The following is a 16,856-nucleotide window of genomic DNA, read 5'->3' as shown; positions in this document are numbered from 1 at the left end:
AACGAGCCTCAGGAATTGTATAATTTAAATTATACAATGGACTACAAAATTAAATGTTTCATGATATTTGTTATATTATATCACCTTTATCTATCAATATTGTTGAAATGAAGATCAAATAGCTGTATCTTGAAATATGTTGAAAAAGTCAAAACTTTACATGGGGTGTACTTACTTTTTCACGTGACTGTATATGTATGTCTATATATATCGGAGCTCTGTTCCTGAGTGATTATCCTCAAAATTGTTGAACTAATTTATTATTGCATTCACCACCTTTATTCTTTCTCCAATGCATTTGTGAAACAATGTGTAATTTGCCAAGTGTTTCCGTACAGGTCAGTTCATGATTCACTGGATAAAACGTACAGGAAAAACATGGAAGGTATTTTGGATGCCATTCACCTGTCAGCATAGAGTGGCTTTTGATGGGTTGATTGCACATGGAAGTCGCTACACGCACCACACACACACTTCATGATAGATCTCCTCCATCTGTCTATATGAATCAAGCAAATTAAGTGGCATTTCAATTTTCACATCTTTATCCTGATTTCTCCTACAATGACAGATGATTTTGACTTTGCTGGAAGTAAGCCAAGTGTGATTCAGGACAACAGGTCCTCCAGCAAACAGCAGGTAAATTACAAGAATGTCAAGATAAGTTCCTGCTCCAACCTCAGTGAAATTAAATCACAGTGCTGTACATGTCATTAGCTTGATGTCCAACAAGCGAAAGCATTTTGTTACATCCAAAGAGGTGTCTGAGGAATTTGGTTCGCTTTAGTGATAATCTTTGTTAAGGTGCAGTAAATATTTTAAGGTATTTTAATTTAATATTTAAGGTATTTTTAAGGTAAATATTTTAAGGTAATTTGTTGAGGTGCATTAAATATTAAAGTAAATATTCAGTTTTTTACATCTTTCTTATAATCATCTTTTTCCAGCTGCTTTTCATGCCTCTGCTGATGAAGTCACCAGAGGCATTATTTTGAATCCTTCCATCCATTACGTCATTTTTTAATACATGGGCTGAGGCTCGTAATAGAGCTGGCACACGCACTCACACATGCACACCCACATTGACAAACTGACAAGACAAAGACAAACACAGCTTGGGGGAAGTGCCGTCACTTCCCGGGATACTCTGGGTACCAGCGACGTCACAACAATGGCGCTGCTTTTCTCACCATTCTCAGCAGAGCATTGCCTCAGGAGGAATTTCCTCCTCCCCATGGATGCCAACCGATGGTAATTGTCTATGCCCTATCCTTTTCAAGCATGTACCATTTTGAAAGTCTTTGGTACGACTCGAACCGGTCTAAACCGGGTGGTGTTTTATAGGAGACGCATCTCCTTACTGGATGGACATTGGCTCCCTTCGGGAGCTCACCTACTCTTTGTCAGGTGTTGTTTTAGTTATGGCAGGTTGTCACAGTCACTCTCCCCACTAGCAAGGCCAGTGATGGGTGTCGGTTTAGTCGCCGTCAACCCGACCAGGCGGCAGGTAGTGGGTTACATGTTACCAGTGGAAGTACTGAGGGACTGACCTGACTTCAACCTCTTATCTTCCATGTTACCTCTTCCTTCAACATCTTACCTCTTCTTTCTGTATAAAACACCTTGAAACTTTATTTCTAAATGAAAGGTTATTCATTTTAGTGGTATTTCTAAAATCATAGTCCCGGCCCAATAACTAATCCTGTGAAGCATACTAAAGCATATTTTGTATCCTCAGGATTGCAGATGCGGACAGCTGGCCTAACATTTCCACTGAAGGATGTTCTGCTTTACAATGTGACACCCCATGCTAACACAATGCCACAATAGGGAGTTTTAGTCAAGTTTCATTCCACCAAGGATCAAACCAAGAAACTCCGAATATTCTGATACTTTGTAAGTTTAGATTGGTTTGTGCTTTGCTTACTTGCTATAAAAGTACGACACTTTTCTCTTTATGAAGGAAATGGCCCAAACAAATGAAGCCATCGCAGACCAAGTTGGCCATGCTGCCAGAGCGAAAGCATCTCCAGCCATCATGGTGCCTTTCCGTCGTTTTTCTGGTTTCCCAGATTCAGATTACTCACACTGGTATGCTCTTGTCATTTCACAAGTATTATTACCCAAATAAAAGTATTTAACAGGAAATATGTCTGTCCTTGGACAGAGATTGGTTAATGAAAACATTAATCTACATATGGTGAATGTCACAAAATGCTCTTTTGGGACTGACCTTCCTGCCTGCATTGAACATGCTCGAGTTCATTACATCACTGCATGCATACTTTGAATGATGGGCCTGGCCAATGAGTCATGAAATGACACATCAAGCTTGAAATGAAGTTCCCCATGTCTGTATTGTTGGAGCACCCTCACATTACTCTGGTGTTTAATGGTTACCACTCGACTTGGTGGCATAATGGTTGGAGCGTAAGCTTTGAGTGGGAGGTTGGTGGTTCAAACCCTGCCTGAATTATACTTTTAAAATTATATGTGCAGCTTCCTTGCTTTTGATGCTCAGCATTTTAAAAAGATAGATCTTTGACAAACAACCATAGGTTGGCAACCATTGCACATGCTTGATGTGCATTATGGGCCTCCTTCATTGACTTCTTTGTCAGGGAACTCGTATTATTATTATAACTAATTAATTTGCCATCCTGATCACTGAGATGAATTGCTTTCCTGACCAGTAGTCGAGATGGCAAACACGTCACCCATACTCACTCGTGAAAAATTGACTGATCGCAGAGGGAACCATTATACCAACGTGTGCAACCAGAAGAGCTTTCTCACCCCTTTTTCCCCCACCTTCATCGGTTTTTTTCCCCCTTTCTCCATGTCCCTGCAGGCTCAATATAAACGATGACCTACCTGGGAAACCAGCTGAGACAATGAAAACTAACAATACAGGATTTCAGTCAGATGTTGACAATGCCTCACCATTATCTCCAGCCCTTGGATTCACATTTAGCAGTCGGCCCATGTTTTCTTTCTCCAGCAACGATCAGGCAAGTATTACTAAAGCACAAATAAAGAAGACAATACAACAACATGCATTTTAAAGGCCATTTTCCCTACGAGAGCGGGGGTTAGCCTTGCGGTCCCCATGACAATCTTCTCCATTTTTCCCTATTTTCTGCATCTCCTCTTGTTAACCCCCTTGCCCGCATTTCTTCTTCCACCATCTTTAGCCAAGTCTTTCTCGGTCTTCCCCATCCTCTACTTCCTTCTACATTCATTTCCATCACTTCTCAACCAGTCACTTTCATCCTTCCTCAACACATGACCAAACCGTAACCCTATCAATACCCACTGCAAATAAAGAAGACAATAATGCAGTTAATGACAATTGTTGCTTTGTGAGAGTATCGGTGATTGTACATCTGAATGAAATCAAGCACAACATCTACTGTTGTGGTATGCCACGTTATCTCATGTTGAAGCCAATGAAACGTCTCACATACCAGTCAGATGAAGATTTTGGTCCCATATGTAGCTATAAGAGGCCAGTTACTTATCATCTCTGCCACCATGGGTGGGCGGAGGTTATGTTTTTACCCCTGTCTGTGAACTGCATATCTCAAAAACTTGTGGATGCATTCAGACGAAATTTGGTGGACAGATTTGGGTGTATGACAAGGACGAATCAATTGGATTTTGGTGAAGATCTAAATATGGATCCTGATACTATATTTTAAGTGATTCTTCACCATTGAGGGCTGGGACAAAAACGATATATGTCATGATGTTTCAAAAAGTTGTGGACGGATTCACACGAAACTGGGTGGATGGGTTGGTTAAGTGACAAGAACAAGCCGATTAAATTTTGGAGGTCCGAATCCAGATCCGGCCTATCAGTGGGATGCAAGACGTAAACTATGCAGCCTGGTGTGGGTATGCACTCTCCCAAGTGCCATCTTTGTCTACTTATGTCCTTACAACTAATGTAAAAATACACCGAGACCTCTTGATGACATTGCCAAAGCCTGGTGTGGGTTTAACGGTTAAGGGGGCTGACTTGAGATCCGAGGGTTCAGAGTTTGAACCCCTGTCATGCCTTTGAATTAACACCAGGTGGGTTGACTCAGCCTGTCATCCTTCCAAGGTTGGCATAATGAGTACCAGTTGATTGGTAATAAAGGGCACTGCATCAATGGCACAGCCGTGCTCCAAGAAAATGATGCAACCAGCAGCCACAGGCTGCATACGAAACCAACTGCTCTGCATGTGGTAAATGTGCAAGCTCCTCCTTTCACCTTGTGGGCATTTATGAAAAACACAAGATGTCCACTTTTATTCCGACTTAAATGTAGCCTCTGTTGGGTTGTTGTATAAACGATTATAAATCGTCTTTATTATCCCACGCGGTTTAATCACGCACCAATGTTTGTTTTGCATTGTATGTAAATTATGTAATTTTGAATCAACCAGGATAGAAAAGAAGACCATCTGTTACGAGCATCTACATTCCCCCGAGTCCGACCTCTATTTGGAGCTGTGGTAAGGCGAATTTTCTCAGACATAAGTGAGATACAGTATTTATCAGCTGTGTTGAATATAAAATAATCTCATGAACAACAACAACAGGCATTTTAAGGCCATTTCCCCTGCTAGAGTGGGGGTTAGCCGATAAAATAATCTCATCAAATGTCCTGTATTAAAATAAACGAATGTGACTTAGACATTTTTTACATGCTTTAATGTGAAAAAAATGTTACACCCATTGAAATCTATTTCTTCAGTCTCCCATTTGCTCAAGCATGGATGAAAAAGGTGATCACGGATTCAAACGCGGTAAGTTCAAACTTTTCTTTCAACACAAAACCTTTTATACCCTCTGTAAAGCTTGGTGAAAAATTTACCTTTCAATGATAGCACCGTTGTATTTCCAGACTTCACCGACAAGTACATGGAATTTGTTTAATGTAGTAAATCTTTGCAAATAGTAAGAGCAATGCTTTTCTTGATGACCTGTACTGTATTTATTATTAAATCTGTCTGAATTGATAAATCAACCGCAGGAAGGCTGCAGAAGAATGTTGAAATGTACACGTACGCAAAATACTATCCCAGACATTTGCTCATGCCCAACGCAAAGCAAATCAATACTCAGACCTTGTGTCATTACCTCCGCCACCTAAGGTGGATGGAGGTTATGTTTTCTCTCCCGTCTGTCTTTGAACAGGATATTTCAAAAAGTTGTGGATGAATTAAACAACTTTGTGGACAGGTTGGGTGTGTGTGACAAGGATGATTTTTTAAATATAGATTTTGGTGAAGATCTGGATCCGATAATTTTTAAAGTGATTTTTCACCATTGAGTGATAGGGCCAAGTATGATATAGAACACGATATCTCAAAAAGTTATTGACTAATTCGGACGAAACTTGGTAGACAGGTGATTTTTCACCATTGAGTGATAGGGCCAAGTATGATATAGAACACGATATCTCAAAAAGTTATTGACTAATTCGGACGAAACTTGGTAGACAGGTTGGAACTTCCCATTGTTGAAGCATAGTTTTCCTGCAGGTGCATATCTTGACTCATATACTTGATGAAATTTTCATTTTATTTTGACATAAGCATAATTTTAATATATTTTGTGAGTGAAAGCAATTCCTAAAAGCTGTAATCATTAAATTCGGCCTAATTGCTATTATTAGAAATCCCAACTAGAAAAATGTAAAATCCTCATCCCATCAACAGGACCAGAAACCACCTCTGCTACTGGACCTCCTGTGAAGAAATTCAACTTCCCTTTCCAACCTTCTTCACCCAGCAATGACAACCATGATGACAGCTTCATTTTCAACTTTGACGGCAATAATTCCTCAGCTAGTGGTTTCAGCTTTTCCAGCCCCAATGATGAAAAGGCTGGAGCCATGCGTTTTAATTTCTTTTAGGTGAAATGAAACAAGAAGTTTCAGCAATTCCAAAATTTTATTTGGATAACTCTGTTACAAGTCAAATGAATATGACTAATACTTCAGTACTGCATTGTAAGTGTTCTTGTTTATTACAAAAAGTAATGCAAGCAGCAATGGCTCAATATATTGCTGTCAGTATGCTGCAGGAAAAAATATATTATCATATTCCATAACTGAAGAATCTATTAATGAACTTGTTTAACTTTACTGTGTTATTTTGGCCGTGTATGTTATCTCTTCTGCGTTTGTCATCCAAGATAAACTACTGCCTTTCTGATTTAATGTTTTCATGGTGTAATGTTGGCACATTAAACATTGTGTTTGGCATGAATTTCCCTTTGGTGGTTAAATCATCTCCAAAAGGATATTTCTCGGCAGCAAAATATTACATACTGCGACTCAGTTGTCATACTTTGGTTTGCTCTTCATTCACCCCTACAGGCTGGCTATGTGTCTAGATAATGGCAGCCATTATGGCAAAGACACCACTGGTTTTGAAGCATAAATGGCAGCAACACAGGGACAGTGTGCACAAATACACAAAAAAGAGTGATGAGCACAAAGTATGGTGCATATGGCTAATATCAAGGTGATTAAACTTCTCCATCACCAGAAGGCTGGATTAATACGAGGATCAATACGATTCCCTTGTTGGTACAAGCCCTTGAATCCATAGGTATAAACCACCGTTTAGAGGCCATTTTCTCCCCGCAAAGCGGGGGTTGGCCTTTTCGGGGACCGTGGTAGTTGTTGTTTTTTGGTCCCCTTTTTGAAGCAATGTTTTACGGCCGGATGCCCTTCCTGACGCCAACCCTTTTTGCCGCCTTCAACGACAAACAGGGAATTACCAGTGAACTGGTACTCAAGTAGTAGTAGTAGTAGTAGTAGTAGTAGTGGTAGTATATTAAACAAATCTTGGCACCGTGATCCCCTTTTTTTGAAGCAATGTTTCATGGCCGGATGCCCTTCCTGCCGCCAACCCTGTTGGCCGCTTCTTGGTGGGTTAGATGGAAATTTAAGGGTGAATTTTGAAATGTCATGGTGGTCACTGACATCAGTGGCACCATTATTGATCCAGATGTGTAGACCAAAGTGTTGGAAGCTGTGATAAAATTGACAGCGTAGCAGGACACAGCCTTCAACTGGTTGCGGGGGCGACTGCGGAGGTATGAGATCCAGAAATCAGTGCGCAGTCTTTTCAATGCTGCAACTGGATGCCTTGCGCAAGGTAAGCATATAAGGGTAATGGAGATCCTCATCATAAATCTTCTCACCATTTGCCTGCATCTGAAATATTGACATTCACATTACCAAGTGCATCCAGCAATGTTAAATGGTACTCATAACTGATATTTCCATAGCAAACCACATATACATGTCACATTTTAACAATTTCTTGCAGTACTTAAAAATTGCATATAACACTAATTAAACCTCAATGCAACATGTAACAAATGTAAACGGTTACTTATCAAATTACATATTAACAAGCACCTTGCAATGTTTTTCCCAGACTTCTTCATCATATATTTGTGTTTTCTCAATGCAAAACTTGCAACACCGTGCAAGCTCACAGAAGAGTTCTAACGTTTTTCCCCGACGTGGTGAAAAGACGAGGGCAGTGCCCTAGAAGTAAAGAAAAAAAAAAAATGCAACATTACACAATTTAAGCTATTTTGACTTGAATACATTACCATTGTTATTGTTCATTTTAAGAATGGTTGGCTATATTTTTTCTGGCCACAAAATTAGCTACAATCTACCTACAAAATACAAAATGCAATGAGGGAAGATAATAATTTGGAAAAAGGGGGAGGAAAAAGAAAGGGAGTTGTGTGGAGAAGGGGTATAACGAGTATGGGGGCATGTGACGTGGGATCAAAAGTTTGGCCATTTCTACACATGCAGTGGGAATATCGTCTAAGACAGGAATAAAGTTGTTATTTTTTTCTCCCATTTCTGTTTAAAATGCTCATTTGTAAGGGTCGTCATTGTACAACATTCATCACTCATTTTTCAATATACTTACACATGGCTTTAATAGGTCATCAATGGTTTGGACAAGACAAGCTCGATAATCATCCAGAAAGAGGCTACAACACAAAGCACCCAGCAAGTAAATCTTAAACTTTAATAAACCAAGCAACATTAACTCTTTACCATGATAAAATTGGAACAAAAATGGAAAAACATGTTGGCAATATTTAGAAGGATGGAACCATTTTGTAGTGATAGAAATTGCTTTTCGTCAATAATGTCATTTAGCAACATACACAACTTCCGATACAGAAACTTGAGCCGAGCCGAGTGCATTTGCACTGGGCAGCAAATGTGTGTGATCTTCCATCAGTCTACTCTCACCCCTCCCTTTCCACCTTCCTTTTTACGTGTGTACCTTTCTTCCAGTTTCCCTTTGTACAAGAAAATACAAACAAACCTGCTGTCATGTCAGTGTGTTCCTGGGTTATGGTGTTGTGTTGACGTAGGAATGCATGCATTATAGTACTGGAGTGGTGATACAGTGCAGGCTCGATGGATAGAATTGTGCAACTTGAAATTGCATTAATCGGTTTGTCAAGCAGTAAACGACATGACTTTTCAATACATGTAACTATTTTGTAGCACATGTGGCACATAGAAATAATGTGAAAGAAATGCATCGTCTTACCAGTCTGCACACACAACTACGTCAAACTGTCCTTGTAACCCCAAAACATCATCTTTTTTGTCCCAGCGCAACACCCTGCAACAAATTTTGGTCAAACAAATTACTGAACAATCCATTTTGTGAGATATATCGCATTTATTTTGGTTTAACAATAACAATTGCACTTTTTTTTTTTTTTTTGTATACTGAATCGAGGCTCGTGAAAGAGCTAACATTTATTTCACAAACAAATCAACTACACAAACAAAATATACAAAAAGAGGGAGCGGAAGAGAAGATGGGGAGAGAAGGGGAAGCACACAACCACAACATTTTAGAGCAGGGATAAGTGTGGGAGGGAGAGGGCTTGGGGGGAGGAGGCGTGGGAAGGGGGGGGAGAGGTATAAAACAAACACAAGGGGACCGAAATTAGCGGGGGTAGAAAAGATCAAGGTTTTGGATGGGGGAGGATAAGAGATGGTGGTGAACAGCTGTTTTAAAGACCTGGAGGGTGGAGTGGGATTGAAGAGAGTGGGGGAGTTTGTTCCAGAGGCGGGAGAAAAGGGGAATGAAAGAGTGAAGGTGAGCAGAGAGCCTAGACTTTGGCAGTTTAACCAGAAGAGGGTTGCAGGCAGATCTTGTGCGACCTGAAGGAATATTGGGGGGACAGAGCACAGAGAGAGCTGGGGGAGCAAGGCCGGAGAGGAGTCGGTAGAAGACGGAAAGACCACCAACCTGCCTGCGGTGAGAGTGAAAGGCCCTTGGAGTTAGCTTCATCGCGGGAGATTCCAATGATTCTGAACGCTTTGGTTTCAACAGCGTGAAGACGAGCTAGGTGTGAGGCAGGAGCACCAGACCAGAGGGGAGAGCAGTATTCCATAGAGCTGCGGATAAAAGCCTTGTATGTGGTGAGGAGCTCAGGTGTGCCAAGGAAGGACTTCGCACGATGGAGGATGCCCAGTCGGCGACTGGCTTTTGAGGCCAGATTTGAAATGTGGTTTTCCCAGGAAAGATCATGGCAAATAGTGAGACCCAAAAGCTTGAATGACAGAACTTCTTGGAGAGGATTATTCAGAAAGTGGATGGGAGGGTTGGCCAGTCGGTCTTTTTGGAGAGACATCGTAAGAGTGTGAGATTTATCAGGATTGAAAGACATGTTCCATTTGTTTGTCCAGGTCTGCGGAGAGTGAGGAGGCTGCAGACTGCCGATCTAAGGGTGAGGAATGGAGCGACAGAGAGTAGATTCGTCAGCAAAGAGATAGAGAGGATTTTCAAGAGAGTCAGAGAGATCATTGATGAAGACCAGAAAAAGCACAGGGCCCAGAACACTACCTTGGGGAACTCCAGCCTGAACAGGAAGAGGAGATGAGAGAAACCCATTCAGGGCCACACGTTGACTACGACCAGAGAGGAGGTCCGCCAGCCATGCGTGGAGATTTCCATGGATACCAAAGGAGGAGAGTTTGGTGAGCAGAGCAGGGTGCCAGACCGTATCAAAGGCACGTGAAATGTCAAGGGAGACAGCTCTAATTTCCTGTTTGGCGTTGAGGACCTCCATCCATTGTTGAGAAAGCAGAAGCAGCATGTCCAGAGTAGAGTGACCAGGTCTGAAACCAAATTGATGATCAGAGATCAAGCCATTGGAGAAGAGGAAAGATTTCATATCTGAAGCAATGATGGATTCCATGACTTTGCTGATAATTGGGAGAAGGCTGATTGGTCTGTAGTTGCTAGGATCTGTTTTTGCACCTTTTTTGTGCAAAGCGATGATGTTGGCTGATTTCCAAGCAGATGGCAGATGACCTTGAGCAAAAGAGAGGGTGAAGAGAACAGAAAGAGGGAGTGAAAGAGCGGAAGAACATGATTTTAGGACCCGTGGGCTGATGCCGTCAGGACCAGTTGCAGAATCAGAGTCGAGGGTTGACAAACTTTTCCACCTTGTCAGGAGGAAAGGACACAGAGTCCAGGAGCAGCTGGGTACGACTGGGTACGGTGGGTACAGAAAGGGATGTGTTTGGGACACAAGATTTAGAGGCAAACACAGAGTTGAGGCATTCAGCTTTTTCACGTGCGGAGTCAGCCGTTAAGCCGTTTGAGGTGAGGGAGGGGATGGAGGGGGAACAAACACCAGAAACAGATTTGACCAGACGCCACCAGAATTTGGAAGAGGGAGATAGATAAGAGAGTTCGGTCTTGAGAACGGTGAGATATTGTTTCCTGGCTCTCCTGAGGGTGGACACACACTTGTTTCGGGCTTTGTGAAAGGAAATGAGATTTCCTTCTGTTGGATTTGCTTTCCAGGAGACGAAAGCAAGTTGTTTAAAGGGACTGAAACCAAAAATGTCATGATTCGGAACATCATATTTAAATGTCAAGAAGTATGTTTGCAAGGGCATGCGAAATTCTCTGATGAAGCTGTGGGAAGAAACCCATCATCACGACACACATCACGAAACATGTCTAAGTACTGCTAAACGGTAGAGTTTTGAAAGTGCAAAGAAGGCTATTTGTGTTCTTCAGTGTTCAAGTATAAAAATCAATTTAAATAAAATATTATAAAAGTCGTATAAATAAATAAATTCCAGAATTTACCGTTGCTGATGCAGTGTCTATTGCACCACCCTATCTAACACGTTACATTAGTTATTCGTTCCTGTTGTTTGTGTCCTTTATGACACCCTTAAAAACAGCATGTTTCCTGTTTGGAATGATTTCCAATCTTGTTTGACTGGCAGATAAGGTAAAAATATTATCTCGCTCCTCTCTGTGCATGTGTGATTGGGACAAATTCAGAGACAGAGTATGGTAAAACGGCAGGTTTGTTTTCAGATTTGTTATAAATATAACATTCAATTTAAATAAGTTGCTCCTCGATCATAAACTGACGTTTACAGACGGACGGATATGAACCAATTGCTTAACCCCGCTTTTTCCTTCACATGAGCCTGGTAATGATTGGTAGCAATGGAGAAGCAAGTGACACATCATTGGGGTTTGAAAACAAAGTTGATGCATTCTAATTCAAAACTCATCTCAAAGCACGATATAATAAGCAACATTTATGTTATAACTTTGGAAAGACCAAGCATATGTGTGCTTGAAGGAAAATAAATAGTGAGGAAGAGGAAGAGATTGAGATAAGGAAGAAATAAAAACATGAGTCCGTGACAAGTTCAGAAAATGAAATTTGAAGATGCCATTAAACGTTTTTAAAGTGAGAAGCAAATTACATTGAGTTGGAGGTATTGAGAATGAAAGATATAAAGAATGAGTGTAGGAAGGAAGTAACAGGCAGAATGAGTTGCGTTTTTAGTTCCCTACTGGTTTCACCGGAAGGGACTATGTTTGCCATCCGTCTGTGCATCCATCTCACCTGTGGTTTTTCAGACTTTTTTCCCATACCCTTTAACATATTCAACTGAAACTTGGTACATTGCTTTGTTAAGATCAAGTTCGAGTTTCGGGGCATTTTGGCAGTTTTTCAGAGTTATGCCCTTTTTGACTGAAAATATCACATTGGTTGGGGACATGTATTGCAAAGCAATTCTCGTTCTTGTTTGTGCAAGTTTTCTGGGGTAGGGGGATTTGGAAAGAAGAGGGAGTAAACAGGAATGTCAAGAAGTGTGAAAGGAGAACATATAGGATAAAATAACGTTTATGAGGCATGTGCCAGCCTTGAGATAATGAGACACACTTATTACCCCGCTTGTGCAAAGCGAAAAGCGGGTTTAAGCAATTGGTTCATGTCTGTCTGTCTGTCAGTGTCTTATCAGTTTATGATCGAGGAAGAAACTTCTTTCAATTGAATGTTATATCATGAACATGAATGGGAAGACACGTTTGTCATTTAACAGTACTTTTTCTCTGAATTCATCCCGATAACACATACGCAGAGGAGTGAGATAATGTATTTACTTTGCCTGCAGGGCAATCAAACAAAATTGAAAAATCATTACAAACAGTAAACTCAATGCTTTTAAAGACATTATAAAACACACAAATAACATGCATGAAATTGTGTCGTTTTGATGGATAAAATTGGGCTGGTGTTTATGTGGAGTGGGTATGATGGACTGAATGGCCTCTTCCTGCATCTAGTTTCCTTGTTTATTCTTGTGCAACACGACATGGGGTATCGTGTTTTATGAACTCTCAAGTTACCTCCACCACCGAAGGTCGACTAAGGTTATGTTTTCACCCCTGACTTTAGTTATTTGCGAGTATGATATCTCAAAAAGAGTTGGGGACGGATTTGGACGAAACTTGGTGGACAGGTTGGGTGTGTGAAAAGACAAATTTATTCTATTTTGGTGATTCTTCACTATTGAGAGATGGGGCCAAAAACAATATATAACATGATATTTCAAAACGTTGTGGATGGATTATGACAAAACTTGGTGGTTGACTTGGTTAGATAACAAGAACAGGCCAATTCGATTTTGGTTCAGGTCAGCAGATCCCGGCCTATCAGTGGGATCCAAAATGTAAACTGGTCAGCCTGGCACAGATATGCGCTCTGCTGAGTGCCATTGTAGTTTAAATTGTGATAGGTTTATTTCCTCTGGTCAGTTTTACCTTGGCTATCCATATTATCCTTACAGCTGGATCTTGTGGGAAAACATGCCTTCTCACACCATCTGTGGTTGTACAGTATTGCTACAACCAGCAACAATACATCTAGCTAGCATTCTGAGTACTTTTTCGTCAGAGTCCAGAGCATATATAGGTAGGCCACATGTAAACACATGCCCCACAGTAAAAGTGTCCTCAAGATGACATGGCAGGTCACATGATATATGACGTAATCAAATCGCTGTGTTTGATTACCTTCCTCGAAATTTTCTGAAGCCCAGGAACCTAACCCTCTTTTTCCCCAAAGGCCCTGGTTTTAACTTTCACGGTTTTGAATATCGTGTCATTTTCCAGGAACGTAACCTATGTGATATTTAAAGGTCAACAGACACAGAAACTCATGTTTGGTTTTAATGAATATATATATATGGCTTCACTTCACACTTGTCGTTCTTTTCTTGAATAAATAAATATATTGAAAGAAAGATATTGTTTTTTGGTGTCCTTTTACGCTCAATTGGTCTCGCCCCCCTCCCCCTTCCCCCCCAAAAAACAGCGGGTCAAGTATTTTATGGAGTGTTACAAGAGGGTGGGGTGTATGTCCAAGCATTACATGGAGTGTTAAAGGGGGGAAGGGGTGTATATCCAAACGTTATGTGGAGTGTTACAGGGGGTTGGGGGTGTATGCCCAAGCATTATATGGAGTGTTACATGGGGAGGAGGTGTTTCCATTGCCGTTACGTAACACTAATTCATCAATGAAAACTTTATTCAATGCACCCTTATTTAAAGATGCAAGTATTTAATGACACACGTGTTCAATAAATTAATTTAATGATATTGACGTCAACGTATGTTTATGCATGTCCAGTGCATTCAGAAAGTATTCAGACCCCTTCACTTTTCACATTTTGTTATGTTGCAGCCTTATGCTGAAATCGTTTAAATTCATTTTTTCCTCATCAATCTACACTTAATACCCCATAATGACAGAGAAAACAGGATTTTAGAAAGTTTTGCAAATTTATTAAAAATAAAAAACTGAAATATCTCATTGACATAAGTATTCAGACCCTTTGCTATGACACTTGAAATTTAGCTCAGGTGCCTCCCATTTCTCTTGGTCATCTTTGAGATGTTTCTACACCTTGATTGGAGTCCAGCTGTGGTAAATTCAATTGATTGGACATGATTTGGAAAGGCACACACCTGTCTATATAAGGTCTCACAGCTGACGATGCATATCAGAGCAAAAACCAAGCCATGAGGTCGAAGGAACTGCCTGCAGAGCTCAGAGACAGGATTGTGTCGAGGCACAGATCTGGGGAAACCTACCAAAAAAATCTCTGCTGCATTGAAGGTTCCCAAGAGCACAGTGGCCTCCATAATTCTTAAATGGAAGAAGTTTGGAACAACCAGGACTCTTCCTAGAGCTGGCCGCCCGGCCAAACTGAGCAATCGGGGGAGAAGGGCCTTGGTAAGAGAGGTGACCAAGAACCCGATGGTCACTGGCTGAGCTCCAGAGATCCTGTGTGGAGATGGGAGAAACTTCGAGAAGGACAACCATCACTGCAACACTCCACCGATCTGGGCTTTATGGCAGAGTGGCCAGACGGAAGCCTCTCCTCAGTGAAAGACACATGAAAGTCCGCTTGGAGTTTGCAAAAAAGCACCTAAAGGACTCTCAGACTGTGAGAAACAAGATTCTGTGGTCTGATGAAACCAAGATTGAACTGTTTGGCTTCCGTCTGGCCATTCTGCCATAAAGCCCAGATCGGTGGAGTGTTGCAGTGATGGTTGTCCTTCTGGAAGTTTCTCCCATCTCCACACAGGATCTCTGGAGCTCAGCCAGAGTGACCATCGGGTTCTTGGTCACCTCTCTTACCAAGGCCCTTCTCCCCCGATTGCTCAGTTTGGCCGGGCGGCCAGCTCTAGGAAGAGTCCTGGTTGTTCCAAACTTCTTCCATTTAAGAATTATGGAGGCCACTGTGCTCTTGGGAACCTTCAATGCAGCAGAGATTTTTTTTGTAGGCTTCCCCAGATCTGTGCCTCGACACAATCCTGTCTCTGAGCTCTGCAGGCATTTCCTTCGACCTCATGGCTTGGTTTTTGCTCTGATATGCATTGTCAGCTGTGAGACCTTATATAGACAGGTGTGTACCTTTCCAAATCATGTCCAATCACTTGCATTTACCACAGGTGGACTCCAATCAAGGTGTAGAAACACCTCAAAGATACCATCTCAAAGGTAATAACCATCGATACGTCTAGTATTGCACTGTATATCCAGACAGGAGAATTTTAAAAATCTTTAAAGTGATTCTTTCCAATTGAGAGATGGGCCAAAAAACCTAGGCATGACTTCTCAAAATGTTGAGGACGAGTTGAAACAAAACTAGTGGGATACAAAATCAGTGGGATACAAAAAACGTAAACTGTTCAGCCTGGCAGAGGTATGCTCTCTACCGAGTGCCCATTGTAGTTATTACAATAATTACAGGAGACGTGTTACATCAAAATACCATTAAACTCCACATTTACCACACTCTCGCTCTATGATTTACGAATGTACCACTTGTTATCACAGAATCTTTCTTCGACGTCATCCCCGATTGTTGTGAACACCAGGTATTTCATGACCGATGTCATCCCCAATTTTCACCTCGGGTTCATACATGTACTGCCTTGCAGGAACTACGACAATATACATAATGCTTTGACTATCATCATAATCAGAAGATTCTTGATCAGAAAAATCCGCTTCAAGTTCACTGACGAATTTGAAGCGAGTTGTGTCGCCATTATCTGTTGCGTGCTAACACAACGTTTCCCTCGATTAATTCACGCAGATGACATCATGACCATCGCAGTTTTCATCACATAGCGGGGACTTGCTTTTTTGACTGTAACATCTCAAAAAAAAATGAACGAAAAACCATGTTCAGTTCTTTGTTTATCACTTAAAAATCCATATAATCACATAAAAAAGAAATCTGTGTCTGTGGACCTTTAAGGGCTTACTGTATACTCTATGCAGAATAGTTCAATCAATCAACCAATCAAAAATGGTTTATTAAAAGCATGTCTGGCAGCCAATGGCTAAATTACACATGCGTACCTATTCATAATTTACGATCAACGATTGCTTACACGATAAAAAAATATATAAATCCAGAAAAAAGTTCAAAGAGTGAAATAACAAAACAACACAGAATTAAACAAGCAGACATGGCATGCTTCAAATAGAAGATATACAGTATATTTAAAAAAATAGAGAAATTTGGACTAAGTATTACAATGAAGGAGCTGGGGCTCCCACGTCGATCGGAAGAATGGACGCGACAAAAAGCTAGAATTCATCCGAGTTGCTTTAATGAAATCAAACACTCAGGCACTCTGAAAACCCGTTTATCGGTCAGCAATATATATCCATTAACCCAGGGGGTTTGCCCAGGCCCGGCGCCAGGGGGCGTGGCCCAGCGTCCTGGCTGCGGCCTGGCAAGTTGAGCGCGGGCCTGCCCGGGCGTCCTGGACGAGCCCGGCATGGTGATCGCTCCGCGTCCTTGATAGGTGCAAGGCGATTGTGAAACCCCAGCGGCAGCCGCTACACACGTCCCCCCAGAATCGACTTGCACCGGCAGGGTCAACTTGAGGGGGGTCCTGATGACCCGGCCGAAGCGACCCCTGGCGGGTCGTGGGAGGGG

General features: G+C 41.4%; 2 protein-coding genes across 7 annotated transcripts in view; one reads left to right on the top strand and one right to left on the bottom strand.

Annotated features, from left to right (window-relative positions):
• Nucleotides 1-6,325, top strand: part of LOC137426933 (uncharacterized) — a 63,028-nt gene extending 56,703 nt beyond the window's left edge. For 4 of the 6 annotated variants that reach the window (XM_078778839.1, XM_078778841.1, XM_078778840.1 and 1 more), the window contains 7 exons: nt 339-385; nt 572-639; nt 1,964-2,091; nt 2,852-3,011; nt 4,435-4,503; nt 4,746-4,797; nt 5,713-6,071. In XM_078778839.1, coding sequence (XP_078634965.1) covers nt 339-385; nt 572-639; nt 1,964-2,091; nt 2,852-3,011; nt 4,435-4,503; nt 4,746-4,797; nt 5,713-5,909 — 721 coding nt within the window. In that variant the 3' untranslated portion in view covers nt 5,910-6,071. Of the gene's footprint in view, nt 1-338; nt 386-571; nt 640-1,963; nt 2,092-2,851; nt 3,012-4,434; nt 4,504-4,745; nt 4,798-5,712 lie in introns of all 6 variants that reach the window. The other 2 variants (XM_078778842.1, XM_078778843.1) reach the window with 1 other exon arrangement.
• The window catches only part of CAMKMT (calmodulin-lysine N-methyltransferase), a 47,126-nt gene continuing 36,197 nt past the window's right edge, over nt 5,928-16,856 (bottom strand). The window contains exons 8-11 of the mRNA XM_068115973.2: nt 8,602-8,676; nt 7,963-8,026; nt 7,428-7,559; nt 5,928-7,220 (exon numbers count right to left, since the gene is read on the bottom strand). Of these exons, the coding sequence (XP_067972074.1) occupies nt 7,116-7,220; nt 7,428-7,559; nt 7,963-8,026; nt 8,602-8,676 (376 nt within the window). The 3' untranslated portion in view covers nt 5,928-7,115. The remainder of the gene's footprint in view (nt 7,221-7,427; nt 7,560-7,962; nt 8,027-8,601; nt 8,677-16,856) is intronic.

The sequence above is a fragment of the Myxine glutinosa genome, chromosome 5, assembly GCF_964187855.1.
Source record: "Myxine glutinosa chromosome 5, kmMyxGlut1.1, whole genome shotgun sequence".
NCBI classification, from domain to species: Eukaryota; Metazoa; Chordata; class Myxini; order Myxiniformes; family Myxinidae; genus Myxine; species Myxine glutinosa.
This window is presented reverse-complemented; position numbering and strand designations above follow the sequence as displayed.